The sequence below is a fragment of the Rana temporaria genome, chromosome 4, assembly GCF_905171775.1.
Source record: "Rana temporaria chromosome 4, aRanTem1.1, whole genome shotgun sequence".
In the NCBI taxonomy this organism is placed as follows: Eukaryota; Metazoa; Chordata; class Amphibia; order Anura; family Ranidae; genus Rana; species Rana temporaria.
In genome coordinates this window covers 348,915,302-348,932,160 of record NC_053492.1, presented here as the reverse complement: position 1 = coordinate 348,932,160, position 16,859 = coordinate 348,915,302, and the positions used below count along the sequence as shown (strand labels likewise).

At 46.9% G+C, this 16,859-nt stretch overlaps 1 protein-coding gene across 1 annotated transcript in view; it reads right to left on the bottom strand.

The window, feature by feature from the left end:
- FAM98A (family with sequence similarity 98 member A) overlaps nt 1–9,582 on the bottom strand; it is a 79,969-nt gene extending 70,387 nt beyond the window's left edge. Inside the window, exon 1 of the mRNA XM_040350804.1 lies at nt 9,325–9,582. Within this exon, the coding sequence (XP_040206738.1) occupies nt 9,325–9,374 (50 nt within the window). The 5' untranslated portion in view covers nt 9,375–9,582. The remainder of the gene's footprint in view (nt 1–9,324) is intronic.
- Nucleotides 9,583–16,859: the final 7,277 nt, after the last annotated feature.

Sequence of the window (16,859 nt, the reverse complement as noted above, 5' to 3'; positions counted from 1 at the left end):
ATATTATATATACAGTATACACCAGGGATAAGCAATTAGCGGACCTCCAGATGTTGCCAAACTACAAGTCCCATGAGGCATAGCGAGACTCTGACAGCATCAAGCATGACACCCAGAGGCAGAGGCATGATGGGACTTGTAGTTTGGCAACAGCTGGAGGTCCGCTAATTGCTTATCCCCGGTATACACACTGATAACAGTCAGCCTCTCTCTGCCTGGGTTCCTCTTCATCAGTCTTGCCAACCCAGAGGAGCCTGGAGAATAAATGATTGGCTCTGAGGTCCCCCATGCTATAAAAATGCCTTGCACAGATCACAGGACATCATCCTGATGAGTAAGGTGTGGGGCCCCCGGAGTTGTGTCCCTCCACCTGTATATGTAGGATTCGGCTGTACACAGGCGTACACTGCTAACATTCATTTATACACAACACAGGGGGGCACTGGAATACATCTGTGCTTCATAACAGTATGCTCCATGTGCTCCAACATTGGTAGGCAGTGTATAAGTGACACCGTACATTGGTGGGCAGTGTATAAGTGACACCGTACATTGGTGGGCAGTGTATAAGTGACACCGTACATTGGTGGGCAGTGTATAAGTGACACCGTACATTGGTGGGCAGTGTATAAGTGACACCGTACACTGGTGTGTGTGTTTGGGGCGACATTGAAGGACCCGGCCTCGGGGTGGCAAAAGGAGTAAATCCAGGCCTGCCCCCAACCAGCCTCCCTCCATCCATCCACACAACTGATCCATCATGAAATCCTCTCTTAGGCTCTGTTTCTACTACTGCGAGTTGTGTGACACATGTGAAGTCGCATGATAAGTCAAAATGCATGCATTTCAATGGTCCCCGTTCTAATTGGTGTAACTCAAGTTGCAGCGACTCCAAAAAAAAAAATTTGCACTACTTTGATCTGACTTGTTCTTGCATGGTTCTCACCGGTCGCATGACATTGCATTGTAGAGTCGCACTAATTCATGTGGCTTTGGGGACACAATAGTGGAAATCTAGCCTCATACCTGTTGCGGGACCCACATATATTCCTGCAGCTTTGACTACCCACACAGTGAAACACAGGACCTGCAGGCAGGTGCCATTAATCCTAATGGCATGCCACCCGCACTGGGAACCGCACTGTACTCGCAGTTCCCACGCAGGCTGCGATTTAGAAGTAGTGCAGGGACTTCAAACAAATGGGCTGTCGTGCCTGACCAAACACGGGCCACGAAAGTGTGAACCTTGCAATGTAAAAGTTCAAAGCCCTACACTGTAACTTATGATGTAGAGGGCCTGGCTGCCATACTTCATACTGACCAAAGCTGGTTGCTCGCTCGGTTTACAGAACACCTTACAGTTTTCATGAACACAAGGCGTTCTCTGAGTGGACTAGGTGGAGATTGTAATATCACCAATCAGAGAACGCCTTGCTTTTATTGAAAAAATACAAGGTGTTCTATGAATGGTGGTGGTGCAGGATGAGTGATCCCCTGTGATCAGGATGCAGGGGGGACAGTCGCTTGGCACAGGACCTTAGGATCGCAACCATCACTGTAGTAGCATCAAGTACTACAGAAAATGTCAGCTTCCACAGCAGCACATCAGACATGAGATATGCATTCTTACCAGACCATTGGGGCCGGACCAATAAATTATGCAACACGTAACAATTAAAGTAGAAGTTTAGTCAAATACTAACTAAGCTTAAACCTACTCCCACCCCCATTCTATGCCCTATACCAACTACCCTGTAAAGAAAAGATGTCTATACTTGCCTATTCTGAGGGTGCTCCGGTCACATAATTGGCTCCAAGCCACCAATTTAAATGTAGATAAGGACAGCCGATAACAGATGCCCCATAGTAAGCCTATAGGTGACGTCATCACCCAGGCACTGCAGCCGTTGTTGCCAATCTCTCCTCTACAATGAAGCAGGACTCTGGGGAGATCACATGACTGCAGCATCTTGAGAATAGGCAAGTATAGATGCCTTTCCTTTACAGGGTAGTTAGTATAGGGCATGAAATGGGAGCGGGAGAAGATTTAAGCTTACTTATAGCCAAGCCAGATTCAGATAGCTCTACGCCGGCGTATCAGTAGATACGCCGACGTAACTCTGAATCTACGCCGTCCTAAAGTTAAGCGTATTCTGGAAACCAGATACGCTTAAATTAGGCTAAGATACGAGCGACGTAAGTCTCCTACGCGTCGTATCTTAGGGTGCAATATTTAGGGCAGGCTGGCCACTAGGTGGCGCTTCTGTTGAGTTCGGCGTAGAATATGCAAATGACTAGATACGCCGATTCAGAAACGTACGTGCGCCCAGCGCAATTTTTCTTACGTCGTTTATGTCGAACAAATAGCTGGCCTAATCAATGTTAAGTATGGCCATCGTTCCCGCGTTGAAATTTGAAATTCTTACGTCGTTTGCGTAAGTCGTCCGTGAATGGGGCTGGACGTAATTTACGTTCACGTCAAAACCAATACGTCCTTGCGGCGTACTTTGGAGCAATGCACACTGGGATATGTACACGGACGGCGCATGCGCCGTACATAAAAAACGTCAATCACGTCGGGTCACCACCCATTTACATAAAACACGCCCCCTCATCCTCATTTGAATTAGGCGCGCTTACACCGGCCCCATTTACGCTACGCCGCAACTTAGGAGGCAAGTGCTTTGTGAATACAGCACTTGCCTCTCTGACTTACGGCGGCGTAGCGTAAAAACGATACGCTACGCCGCCTGAAAGATGCGCCGCCATACCTGAATCTGGCTATTAGTATGTGACTGGACTTGATTGTAAACCTCAGACAGCTGTATGAAAGAAGACTGTAGATAAATATGTACAACCTACATAGGAGTATTTCTTTAATTTCTATGCATCACTTGAGGCCAGTCACTTCACTGGTTATATGCAAGAGCTTACAACCAGTTTAAATTCAGCTGTAATCTTAAAGTAGAACTGCAGACAAACCGCTAAATACGAAAATGAAATACAGAAATGTGATCTGTTTTACCTGCCAAATAATTTCTAATTTCCCCGTTTATTCAGTCCCAAGATCTATACAGCTTTTCAGTTTATCGTTCGTCAGAACATTTCCAAACTTGCCCTTTGTTTTTTTGGCTCAAAAACGATTAATCGATGTTGTGCCCATTAACTGGCTGAAAAACGAACTGTCTAAATGACCAAATTTGACCATTTTTTGTACAGTGCATGGCCAGCATTAGGTTACATTCACACGGCTGAACAGCAGCAGCCAAGAATCAGATTTTTGCTGGCAGTTGAGAACACTGTGCGGCAAGCTGCGGCTGTCAGATTCATCACATATACAAATCAATGGCCGGCGCCGCTGTTATTCACACGTAACCACTTATCTGAACCATTACGTCCACGTCACAGACCAATTCTTGGTGTTTATAGTGTACATCCAAGTTTTCTACAGAGTTCTGGCTGTACAAAAAAAACGAGCTGCAGCCAATTGGCCAGTATTTGCAGCAAGAGCACAGAGTGCTTCTGTATCCCGAGATGGCATTTAGTCCCCTCTGAATGCAGCCATTTGCAGTTATGCACCCATATAAATGTGTGATGCCTTAGAGCGCTTTGCAATAACCCCTTTAGGTCGTCAGGAGTTGGCACTTTAAACTGGAACTAAACTCTCCCATCCACTACAGCCAATGGAGTAGCCATCCAAGCCTCTGTTTAGATCTGCAGTTGCAATGTTGCTGGACATGTGATGAGTGTTTCTAACATCAGGAATTTGATGACTTGACCGTTCAGTTGATAACTGTCAGAATTGTTTGTGCTCTTATTCACATGCCTTGAATGTAACGGTTTTGGGAAACAGCCTCAGTTCACACCATGAACCGCATGTGAATCACACAAGAACTGCGCCGCATTCCTGTTCAATTCAAATGCAATTCAGTGCAGTGCGATTTGAGCCCATTCATTTTGAATAGGCTCATTGGGACCTCATCGCACCCCAAAGTCGTGCATGCAGCATTTATGAAACTGCACTGCAACCGGATCGCGTAGCCATTTTGGGGTTTCGTTAAGATTGCATTGACACCCGGGGAAGAGCGAGAGATTTGAATGCAGGGAGGGAAACTGGCACAGATCTTGGAGTTTTCCACACGCAATAGTATGAATCTAGGTCTAAAGCAGAACTAAAGTCCTGCTGTCACAAACTAAGAGCACCTACTTGCTTACAGTGTTCTTTGGCATGAAAACTGAGCTGTGCATGCACAGCTCAGTTTATATCACAGTCTCTTCGCCAAAATGTCTGACTCCTGCGCTTGTACAAGCGTGACCTCATCCCATGCCGGCCAATGAAGACAGCTGAAGAGGCTTGCAAGGGACAGGGATCATTGAAGTAAAAGTTAAATACTCAAGTCTCTTGTTTCTTTAAAAATAACAAACATGTTTTATTTACCTTCTCTGTGCAGTGGTTTTGCACAGAGCAGCCTAGATCCTCTTCTTGGGTCCTGGCGGTCCCGACTCCTCCCACCTGTTGAATGCCCCCTCAGCAAGCAACTTGCTATGGGGGCACCTGAGCCAATCCACAGCTCTGTGTGTCCATTCAGATATGAAGCTGTGGTGTGGCCCCGCCCCCTCTCTCTTCTGAGTGGCTAACTGACTTTGATTGCCAGCAGCAGGAGCCAATGTCACTGCTGTTGTGTCTCAGCTAGAGTCCCAGACGGCCAAGGCACTCGTGCACATCGCAGAAGGAAGATTGAGCTCAGTTAAGTATTAGTTGGGCTGAGGGGGGCTGCTCTACACAGGTTTTTTATCCTAATGCATAGAATGTATTAGGATAAAAAACCTTCTGACTTTGCAACCACTTTAAAGCGGAGTTCCACAAGTGGAAGCTCCACTGATCTGCGTTCTCCCCACCCCCCCTCCGGTGCCACATTTGGCACCTTTCATGGTAAGGGGGGGGGGGGTACCTGTTTTGGCAGGAACAGGTACCTGTTTTTGGCAGCTACTTGTCCCCACTTCCAGGAGACCGGCCACGGCGCCATCCTTTGGAAGTTTGGCCTCCTCCTCCTTCCCCCACCGCCAGACCAGTTAGAAAGCGCATCGCGTTTTGTGCATGCACAGTAGGGCTTCACTGCCAGTTTCCCTAAACCACGATTGGCAGCAGTGGCAGTATCTGAGAGCCAATCTTAAATTGGCTGAGGTGCCGACATTGCAAACTCCCTGGACAGGTAACTGTCCTTATATTAAAAGTCAGCAAGTACAGTATTTGTAGCGGCTGACTCCCCCCATGCAGAACACCTGTTTTAAGGTCCCTTTATTTCCGCTATAAACTGGCTGTGACATCTGAGGTCAGCAGAAGGGGATCCTGATCATGCAGTACTGCGATTGGCTGCAGAGTACCGACGTCAATGGGAGTCCATCCTCATGGCCCCCAAACATCAGTTATTGACCGTGATCCGTCAGCGACAGCCCAGTCACAGTTCTGAAGGCAGGAACGGAACACACCCCACAACAAGACAACAATGCATATATATGCTGAAGCTGGGTGTTAAAGTGGATGTAAACCCAATTCAGGAAATTTGAGCTGGGCACATAATCTGTAGTGTTTTCTTATATCTCTCCAAAGCACCGTGTCCCATAGCTGTCTCCTGCTTTGTAGCTCTGTTATCAGCCTAATAACTTCTAAAAATGTTTTACAACACAGAAGATAAAATCAGCCCGAAGTTTGTGTCATGGGAGGTTTCTATAAATAGATTAGCAGGCAGCTTGACTTATCAGATTCCTTTCTTACTTTGCCTATGAGGAGGGGGTCTGTGCCTTTCCTCCAATCAGCTGTCTTGGCTGTATGCCAATAATCCACTCCCAGTTCTGAACAGGACGAGAACATCTCTAACACAATGTGAACTTTCTAACGAATATTTACAGCTAAAGACAGCTGATATACATGTAAAAAACTTATATAGGGATATTTGTTTCATCGCTGTGTATCCGGGACTGTTCACTTCACTGGGTATATGTGCAAAGAATTGTGGTCATGGGACTTTGAGTAAGGCCGGTCAGAGTAAAGTAGAGGTACAGACAATATAAAAAACAATAACAGTCCATTTATTATGTAAACTAATAATTATTCTTAGTGTACATAATACGATCATAAAAACGAATTCCACACAACGCTACATACATAGAATTGATAAAAAAAAAAAAAATCCCTTTCCTTTATTAAAGGGATTGTAAAAGGTAAAAAATAGTTCCCCTAAATAGCTTCCCTTACCTTAGTGCAGTCCTCCTTCACTTACCTCATCCTTCCATTTTGCTTTTAAATGTCCTCATTTCTTCTGAGAAATCCTCACTTCCTGTTCTTCTGCCTGTAACTCCACACAGTAATGCACGGCTTTCTTCCTGGTGTGGAGTGTCGTGCTCGCCCCCTCCCTTGAGGGGGCGAGCAGGACGCTCTCTACGTGGCAGATAGAGAAAGGAGCTGTGTGTTAGTGGGCGTCCTGACTCTCCTGCTCGCCCCCTTAAGGGAGGGGGTGAGCACGACATGCCACATCAGGGAGAAAGCCTTGCATTACTGTGTGGAGTTAGACAGAACAGGAAGTGAGGATTTCTCAGAAGAAATAAGGACATTTAAAAACAAAATCGAAGGATGAGGTAAGTGAAGGAGGACTGCACTAAGGTAAAGAAAGCTATTTAGGGGGAACATTTTTTACCTTTACAACCCCTTTAAACATACATCCCGTTTCATTCATATCTATATTTACTATTGACATACTCCTGATGAGAGGATGGATTCTCGAAACGCATAGAGTTTGTTTATTTCATTACAGTTTTACTCTAAACTGGTATGTAAGTAGATTTGGGTAAAGCGTAACACTTTAACCACTTCCCGACCGCCGCATGTAGATATACGTCGGCAGAATGGCACGTACAGGCACATTGGCGTCCCTGCCTAGATGTGGGTCGGGGGTCTGATCGGGACAGCCCCCCCCCCCCGCTACATGCGGCGGTCGGATACCCGCAGGGAGCGATCCGGGACGACGGCACGGCTATTCGTTTATAGCCGCCCCGTCGCGATCGCTCCCCGGAGCTGAAGAACGGGGAGAGCCGTATGTAAACACGGCTTCCCCATGCTTCACTGTGGCGGCTGCATCGATCGAGTGATCCCTTTTATAGGGAGACTCGATCGATGACGTCAGTCCTACAGCCACACCCCCCTGCAGTTGTAAACACACACTAAGTGAACACTAAATCCTACAGCGCCCCCTGTGGTTAATTCCCAAACTGCAACTGTCATTTTCACAATAAACAATGCAATTTAAATGCATTTTTTGCTGTGAAAATGACAATGGTCCCAAAAATGTGTCAAAATTGTCCGAAGTGTCCGCCATAATGTCGCAGTCACGAAAAAAAAAATCGCTGATCGCCGCCATTAGTAGTAAAAAAATAAAAATAAAATAAAAATAAAATAAAATAAAACTATCCCCTATTTTGTAAACGCTATAAATTTTGCGCAAACCAATCGATAAACGCTTATTGCGATTTTTTTTACCAAAAATAGGTAGAAGAATACGTATCGGCCTAAACGGAGGAAAAAAATTTTTTTTATATGTTTTTGGGGGATATTTATTATAGCAAAAAGTAAAAAATATTGCATTTTTTTCAAAATTGTCGCTCTATTTTTTTTTATAGCGCAAAAAATAAAAACCGCAGAGGTGATCAAATACCACCAAAAGAAAGCTCTATTTGTGGGGAAAAAAGGACGCCAATTTTGTTTGGGAGACACATCGCACAATTGTCTGTTAAAGCGACGCAGTGCCGAATTGTAAAAACCCCTTGGGTCATTTAGCAGCATATTGGTTCGGTCCTTAAGTGGTTAATGACAAACTATACGCGCTTCAAGAATCCATCCTCTCATCAGAAGTATGTCAATAGTATCTATAGATATGAATAATACAGGATGTACGTTAATAAAGGGAAGGAAAAAAATAATAAATTCTATGTATGTAGCTTTGTATGGAATTTGTTTTTATGATTGTATTATGTACCCTGAGAATAAATATTTATTTATTTGTTTACATAATAAATGAACTTATTTTTTATACTGTCTGTACCTCTACTTTACTCAGTGACCGGCCTCTTCTTTGAGTACTTATGTATTTACTGGTATGGAGGCCCGCCACTGTGGTGGTGTTAGTTCATATCTTTCTTGTTCACTGGGTATATGTGAGGGTTTACATCCACTTTAAAGCGGTAGTTCCCCCTCCAAAAAAATGTTACCCTTAGATTGATGCTCGTTTTGTCTAGGGGAATCGGCTAGTTTTAAAATCGACGCTGTACTTACCGTTTTAGAGAGCGATCTTCTCCGCCGCTTCCGGGTATGGTCTTCGGGAGTGGGCGTTCCTTCTTGATTGACAGTCTTCCCGACGGTCGCATCCATCGCGTCACGAGTAGCCGAAAGAAGCCGAACGTCGGCGCGGCTCTATACGGCGCCTGCGCACCGACGTTCGGCTACTTTCGGAGAATCGTGACGCGATGGATGCGACCGTCGGAAGCCTGTCAATCAAGAAGGAATGCCCATACCCGGAAGCGGCGGAGAAGATCGCTCTCTACAACGGTAAGTACAGCGTCAATTTTAAAACAACTAGCTGATTCCCCTAGACAAAATGAGCATCAATCTAAGGGTAACATTTTTTTGGAGGGGGAACTACCGCTTTAAGGCAGAACTCCAGAAAGGGTCATGGAAATATATTTCTTAATAGCCACAAAAGGCTATAAATTCAGTCACGTGTGCATCAAATACCTTTGCAAGCCCAAATATTACCTTGTAACAGTAGTAGCCTCACTGTGCAGAGAGCAGAGCCAGGGGAGGAGCTCAACAGGCTCCACCCACAGCTGGCTGCCTGCAGAAAATGACAGGAGAGGCGGAGACAAGACCAGTCATCCTGCTCAAGGGGAGAGAGCAGCACTGGCTGGTCTTTATTACCAGAAGCTCCTGCACAGATCTGGAAGAAACACAAAAAGCACACCAAGATTGAGGAAAGACTACACAAGACTTGTATTTAGAGAATATTCACTTATCTTAGAGTTCAGCTTTAACCCTTCTCTCCTTTACAGCCAAGGAAGCTGCCATCTTGGCCTCTGATCTGCAGGGGCCATTGTGCTGCACATGTGATCAGATGTGGGGTAATAAAGCGATTCAATGATGTATTAATGACAGATCTGCCTTCCTGTGTGTGCCTAGAGTTCAGAGCTAATGCTAGCTTTTACACCCACCATAGGAACACGACTGTCATTTCTAACACTAACAAGCAGCCACCCAATCAGATCCCACACCCATACCCTAAGTCTTCCAGGGCCTCCAGGATGTCATTTTCCATGTCACTCTCCATGGTGTGAGCGCTGTCTGTGCTGGTAGGTGATCCCCGGGGGAGAGAGGCTGACTGCGGTGGGAGGAGAAGCTTGGCGTCCGCCCGGGAGTGCTGCACAGGACACCTGAAAGACCAACGTGGAGCCGCCCGTGTCACCCAGCTGTCTGACAGCAAAGCACGGCTGCCGGGCTGGCAAGTGCGAGGACCCCGCTTTCTCACTTTCCTGTCCTCTTCCAATCATTGGGGTGTCCACCATGCTGCCTGCTAATTGTAAACCTTTTAACCGAAAACAAATAACGATTTTTTCCGTTCGCACACTCTGATAAATTACACATTTGAAATAAAATAATGAAATAACGCTAATTATCTGTCTTTTGTTCAGTAAAAATAACACTAGTGAAATAGTTGGAGCAGGCAATAGCATGATGCTCCTCGAGTGACAACCATATGCTGCGCTTTGTAACACGCGGAGAGGAAGTGAGTGCAGGTCACGTGGGCTCTAGGCAAGCTTTAGCCATACGGTGAAGTGTGGGCAGAGCTGGGGTTGGGAACGTGTAGGGAAGGTTCTGATCGGGGCTGAATGATTCGTTATCGGAAATTAGAAAGAGAAATAATGCCGGGGAGGGCTGTGTGAGACGCAAATGCAGCACGTGGCTTTCTGTTCTGCATGCAACAGCTGTGCTGATACATAGCCCCCCAACTGGCCCTGATTTAGACTAGGGTTGCCACCTTTTCTTCAAGTCAAACCCAAACACTTTAGTGGTGCACAGCAATGTTTTTATAATATGAACTATACATATATTTTGTAATTAAATAACATTTCTAATCGTATGAAGTTAATCACAAGAGTTCCCCCTTTACATCAAAGTTTACAGAGCTCCCTTTTACATCAGAGTTCCCCCTTTTACATCAGAGTCCACAGAGATCCCCTTTTTACATCTGAATCCGCAGAGTTCACCTTTTACATCTGAATCCGCAGAGTTCCCCTTTTACATCTGAATCCGCAGAGTTCCCCCTTTTACATCTGAATCCGCAGAGTGCCCCTTTTACATCTGAATCCGCAGAGTTCCCCCTTTTACATCTGAATCCGCAGAGTTCCCCCTTTTACATCTGAATCCGCAGAGTTCCCCCTTTTACATCTGAATCCGCAGAGTGCCCCTTTTACATCTGAATCCGCAGAGTTCCCCCTTTTACATCTGAATCCGCAGAGTTCCCCCTTTTACATCTGAATCCGCAGACTTCCCCTTTTACATCTGAATCCGCAGAGTTCCCCTTTTACACCAGAGTCCACAGAGTTCCCCCTTTTACATCTGAATCCGCAGAGTTCCCCCTTTTACATCTGAATCCACAGAGTTCCCCTTTTACATCTGAATCCGCAGAGTTCCCCCTTTTACATCTGAATCCGCAGAGTTCCCCCTTTTACATCTGAATCCGCAGAGTCCCCCCTTTTACATCTGAATCCGCAGAGTTCCCCTTTTACATCTGAATCCGCAGAGTTCCCCTTTTACATCTGAATCCGCAGAGTTCCCCCTTTTACATCTGAATCCGCAGAGTTCCCCCTTTTACATCTGAATCCGCAGAGTTCCCCCTTTTACATCTGAATCCGCAGAGTCCCCCCTTTTACATCTGAATCCGCAGAGTTCCCCTTTTACATCTGAATCCGCAGAGTTCCCCCTTTTACATCTGAATCCGCAGAGTTCCCCTTTTACATCTGAATCCGCAGAGTTCCCCTTTTACATCTGAATCCGGAGAGTTCCCCCTTTTACATCTGAATCCGCAGAGTTCCCCTTTTACATCTGAATCCGCAGAGTTCCCCCTTTTACATCTGAATCCGCAGAGTTCCCCCTTTTACATCTGAATCCGCAGAGTTCCCCTTTTACATCTGAATCCGCAGAGTTCCCCCTTTTACATCTGAATTCGCAGAGTTCCCCTTTTACATCTGAATCCACAGATTTCCCCTTTTACATCTGAATCCACAGATTTCCCCTTTTACATCTGAATCCGCAGAGTTCCCCTTTTACATCTGAATCAGCAGAGTTCCCCCTTTTACATCAGAGTCCACAGAGTTCCCCTTTTTACATCTGAATCCGCAGAGTTCCCCCTTTTACATCTGAATCCACAGAGTTCCCCCTTTTACATCTGAATCCGCAGTTCCCCTTTTACATCTGAATCCGCAGAGTTCCCCTTTTACATCTGAATCCGCAGAGTTCCCCTTTTACATCTGAATCCGCAGAGTTCCCCTTTTACATCAGAGTCCACAGAGTTCCCCTTTTTACATCTGAATCCGCAGATTTCCCCTTTTACATCTGAATCCGCAGAGTTCCCCTTTTACATCTGAATCCGCAGAGTTCCCCTTTTACATCAGAGTCCACAGAGTTCCCCTTTTTACATCTGAATCCGCAGAGTTCCCCCTTTTACATCTGAATCCACAGAGTTCCCCTTTTACATCTGAATCCGCAGAGTTCCCCCTTTTACATCTGAATCCGCAGAGTTCCCCCTTTTACATCTGAATCCGCAGAGTTCCCCTTTTACATCTGAATCCGCAGAGTTCCCCTTTTACATCAGAGTCCGCAAAGTTCCCCTTTATATCTGAACCCGCAGAGTTCCCCGTTTACTTGTGAATCTACAGAGTTACCCCTTTATCTCTGAACTCACAGAGTTCCCTTACATTGTAAGGTGGGACTCTGCAGACTCTGATGTAAGGAAGAACTTTGGGGACTCTAACATAAGGGGTGCTCTGGGAACCCTGATTTAAGGGGGAACACTGAGTACTATGATGCATGATGTAAGGGCACTGTGGCCTCTGGTGTAAAGGGGAACTGTGATATAAGGAGTGCTCTGAGAATCCTGATTTACCTTAGTGTACTTACTCAGAGAAGGGGGAGACTTCAGTCACAGACAGGGATGGATGGTGAGCTCACTCACCCCTGGCAGTCAGCACCTCTCAACCAGATGTATCTGAGGTTGCTGAACTTCAAATTTCCGGCCCACTTTCCTTTTCTGAGGCACAGTGCTGGGGATTGGAGTTTGGGCAGACACAGGGTATTGGCTGGAGGAAGAGGAGCAGATCGAGCCCTCTTTCCTTTCCCATCTGTATGTGGGGGGATTGTTAGTGCTGGCAGTGGGAAAGAGAGTGTAAAGCCCTGTACACACGATCGGATATCTGATGGAATCATCAGTCTTGCCTACACACCATCGGTCAAAAATCCGACTGTTTCCAACGCGGTGACGTAAAACACTACGACGTGCTGAGAAAATTGAAGTTCAATGCTTCCGAGCATGCGTCGACTTGATTCTGAGCATGCGTGGATTTTTGACCGATGGACTTTTTTAAAACATGTTCTATTTTTTTTCACCGATAGAAAACAAACCGATGGTCCATCAGTCTGTTTGTATCAGACAAACCGATCGTGTGTACAGGGCTTAACAGACACTCTCAGCTTAGACAGCTGGAGCCAGCAACCCTGCTGAGAAGCCAAAGTCCAATCTGAATAATGGCCCGGATTCAGAGAGCAATCCGCCTGCGTAACCATAGTTACGCAGCGCAATTGCTTGCTTGCGCCGGCGTTACGAATGCTCCTGATTCAGGAACATCGTAACGCCGACTGCAGCCTAAAATCTGCGTGGCATAAGGCTCTTATGCCACGCAGATTTTAGGCTGCATTCTTGCAATGACCGCTAGGGGGCGCTCCCATTGTGCTCAGTGTATAGTATGCAAATTGCATTCTAACACCGATTCACAATGTTGCGCTGGCCCTGCGTACGCAAGTTACGGAGTTTCCGTATGGCGTCTTTAGCGTAAGGCTGCCCCTTCTAATAGTAGGGGCAGCCAATGCTAAAGTATACCCGCCGTTCCCGCGTCGTGAAATTTGAATTTCACGTCGTTTGCGTAAGTGATTCGTGAATGGCGCTGGACGCCATTCACGTTCACTTTGAAGCAAATGACGTCCTTGCGACGTCATTTGCCGCAATGCACGTCGGGAACGTTTCCCGACGGCGCATGCGCTTTACGATCGGCGCGGGAACGCGCCTAATTTAAATGATTCCCGCCCCCTGCGGGATCATTTAAATTGCGCGCGCTTACGCCGGGCAATTTTGCCGGTGCGCCCTCGCAATTTACGGAGCTACTGCTCCGTGAATCGAGGGCAGCGGCGCAAATTTGCAGGGGGCGCAGGGCAAAATCGTTGCCCTGTGCCTCCGTAATTTATGCGCAATTCTTACTGAATCTGGCCCAATGTGTCCAGGCTTCAGGCAGTTGGAAACCCAGACACAATTCCAAACCCAAACTGTCCCGGACAGGTGGCAACCCTAATTTGGAGCACTGTCCCTCTGTCCCTTATTCCTCCTCATTTGTCCCTCATTTTGGTCTGATCTATATAGATGTATAAAAAATGTTTTATCTATTTTATTTTATTTTTAAAAAGTGTCTTCCACGCGCCCTCTTAGAAGACCCCATCACGTTGGTCGAGCTACAGCTCGCGGTGAGCAGCACTAAACTAGGAAAAGCCCCTGGACCGGATGGCTTCACGCTTCAATATTATAAGACACTGCTACCATCTTTGGGCGACCACCTGGTAAAGATGCTTAATGGCCTTACCGAGCATGGTACACAAGCGCAGATTTCCGTTATTCCTAAAGAAGGCAAAGACCCGTCCTATTGCGGTAGTTACCGTCCTATATCCCTCCTTAATACAGACATTAAATTGTTCACCAAAATGATTGCCACCAGACTGCAGTCCCACCTCCCCCACCTCATCCACCTGGACCAAGTGGGCTTTGTCCCAACAAGGGAGGCGAGGGACAACACCACTAAAGTCCTGAATTTTCTCTACTCAGCCACTCGTAATAGGACACCTAGGCCCAGATTCAGATAGGAGATACGACGGCATATCTCCTGATACGCCGTCGTATCTCTAAGGCAGGCCGGTCGTATCTATGCGACTGATTCATAGAATCAGTTACGCATAGATATGCCTAAGATCCGCCAGGTGTAACTGTGTTACACCGTCGGATCTTAGGCCGCAATTCCAGACCGGCCGCTAGGTGGCGCTTCCGTGTCTTTTTACGCGTCGAATATGCTAATGAGCATTTACGCCGATTCAGAAACAAACGTCTGGCCGTCGCTTTTTTTTTACGTTGCTTGCGTTCGGCTTTTTCCGGCGGATAGTTACCCCTGCTATGTGAGGCGTATCCTATGTTAAGTATGGCTGTCGTTCCCGCGCCGAGTTTTTAATTTTTATGTCGCTTGCGTAAGTCGTTCGCGGATACGGATGGACGTAATTTACGCTCACGCCGAAACCAATGACGTCCTAGCAACGTCATTGAGAGCAATGCACGCCGGGAAAATTCGCGGACGGCGCATGCGCAGTTAAATCGGCGTGGGGACGCGCCTGATTTAAATACTACACTCCCCCTAGCCGCGGAATTTGAATTCCGCCGGGGGGATTTACGATACGCCGCCGCAAGTTTTGAGGTAAGTGCTTTCTGAATACAGCACTTGCCTCAAAAAATTGCGGCGGCGTAACGTAAATCAGATAGGTTACGCGGATCTAAAGATCCGCTAACCTATCTGAATCTACCCCCTAGTATTTTTCTGAGTACCGACGCGGAGAAGGCGTTTGAGCGTGTTGGCTGGGCCTTTATGCTCGCTACGCTACGCCACATAGGGCTCGGCCGTAAAATGATGCACTGGATCTCGGCGACCTATGTGTCGCCGACAGCTAGAGTCCGGGCTAACGGGGTAACCTCCGACCCTTTCCAGATCACTAATGGGACGCGCCAGGGTTGTCCGTTGTTGCCCCATTCCTATTCGCCAGCTCGTTAGAACCGTTTCTTTGTCACGTACGGCTGAACCCTGATATATCCGGCGTGACAATAAACCGTACCCAGCATAAGGTGTCGGCCTATGCCGACGACCTCATGTTCTCCCTCACCAACCCCTCTGTCTCCCTCCCGACCCTCCTGAGGGAATTTGAACACTATGGAGTACTCTCCAATTTGAAAATTAATTACGCCAAATCGGAAGCCATGGGCGTGGGGATACCGCACACACAACTCACGCACTTGCAGGCCAGATTTAAATTGAAGTGGACGAATATACCTGGGCACACACATCCCCCAAACAATCTCACGGCTATACGATCTTAACTTCCCGCCCCTGCTAAAGACAATTAGAGCGCTCTTGAACAAGTGGCATACGGGACTACACTCTTCTGCCCACGCCACCTAGGCGACACTCAGCTGCCTGATTGACAGCTAGCTCTGGCTCTCAGCATGCAGCTGAGAGCCAAAGCCAGCCACCCACCCCCTCTCCAGCCTGGCGCTCCACTGAGTGCCGGAGGAGCAGAGTGGAGAGCAGAGACTGACAGTCACTGCTCTGTGCTCTAGGTGGACTAAGAACTGAGCAATCAGCGGTCATGTAATTGCTCAGTGCTTGGGCTTAGAGCTGAAGTTGAACAGCTGCAGCATCACACTGATGCTGCATCATAGAGGTGAGTATGTAGGTATATTTTTTAAACCTGTCAAACCCTACTTTGCTCTGGGTTAAGAGTGCATACCACACCAAGTGTAGAGGACAACAGTAGGTAAAGCACAAAGTGCCTCCCAAACAAAGGTTCCCCCAATACATTTCCCACTTACCTCCATGGCAAAACCACCTTCAGCACAAATTCCCAGCTCCATGACTTGTACTCACTGGACCTTGGCATGACGTGTTTAGTGAGTCCCCACAGTCCAACATCTGCTGATGAGTTCCCTTGCCTCATGTCTAGTGGTAGCACCTGTACAGCAAAAGGCACCCTATAATTGCAACATGCATATGTAACAGGCCAGGTCACAGGCTGCATTTAGAGGTGGACCAAGGAGAAGCACACCGCTCCAGGCAAAAATCAGGTGCAGAGGTAGATCACAGGTGCAGACCTCGGCTCACCACTGTGGAAGACGAACGAAACAAGGAATTGGTCGCACACTGGAACTCCAAATTAGCTTGATGTCATCTTTATTGTCACAATGGGTCAGACAAACATAGGGTTAAATGTGTCAACTGCTGCCCTATGTTTGTCTGACCCATTGTGAAGATAAAGATGACATCAAGCTAATTTGGAGATCCAGTGTGTTACCACTTCCTTGTTTTGTGCATTTAGAGGTGGCTGCAAGCAGAGGGCTCTCTAGTCACAATACATTTCAGTATAGTAACATCACAAAATGTCATTGGTGTCTGCTGCCACGGGTTTATTTAGCCACCTGTCAGTGCCACCTGTCAGTGCCAACCAATGCCACCTATCAGTGCCAGTGTTTGCAATTAGTGCCACCTATCAGTGCCAGTGCTTTCAATCAGTGCCACCTATCAGTACTGCCAACCAATGCCCATGAGTGCTACCTATCAGTGGCCATCAGTGCTGCCAATTAGTGCCCATCAGTGTTGCCAATCAGTGCCACTAAATTCTTCAAATTAGTGCTAATCAGTGCTGCCTATCAGTGCTTTCTATTAGTGCCAATCAGTGTTGC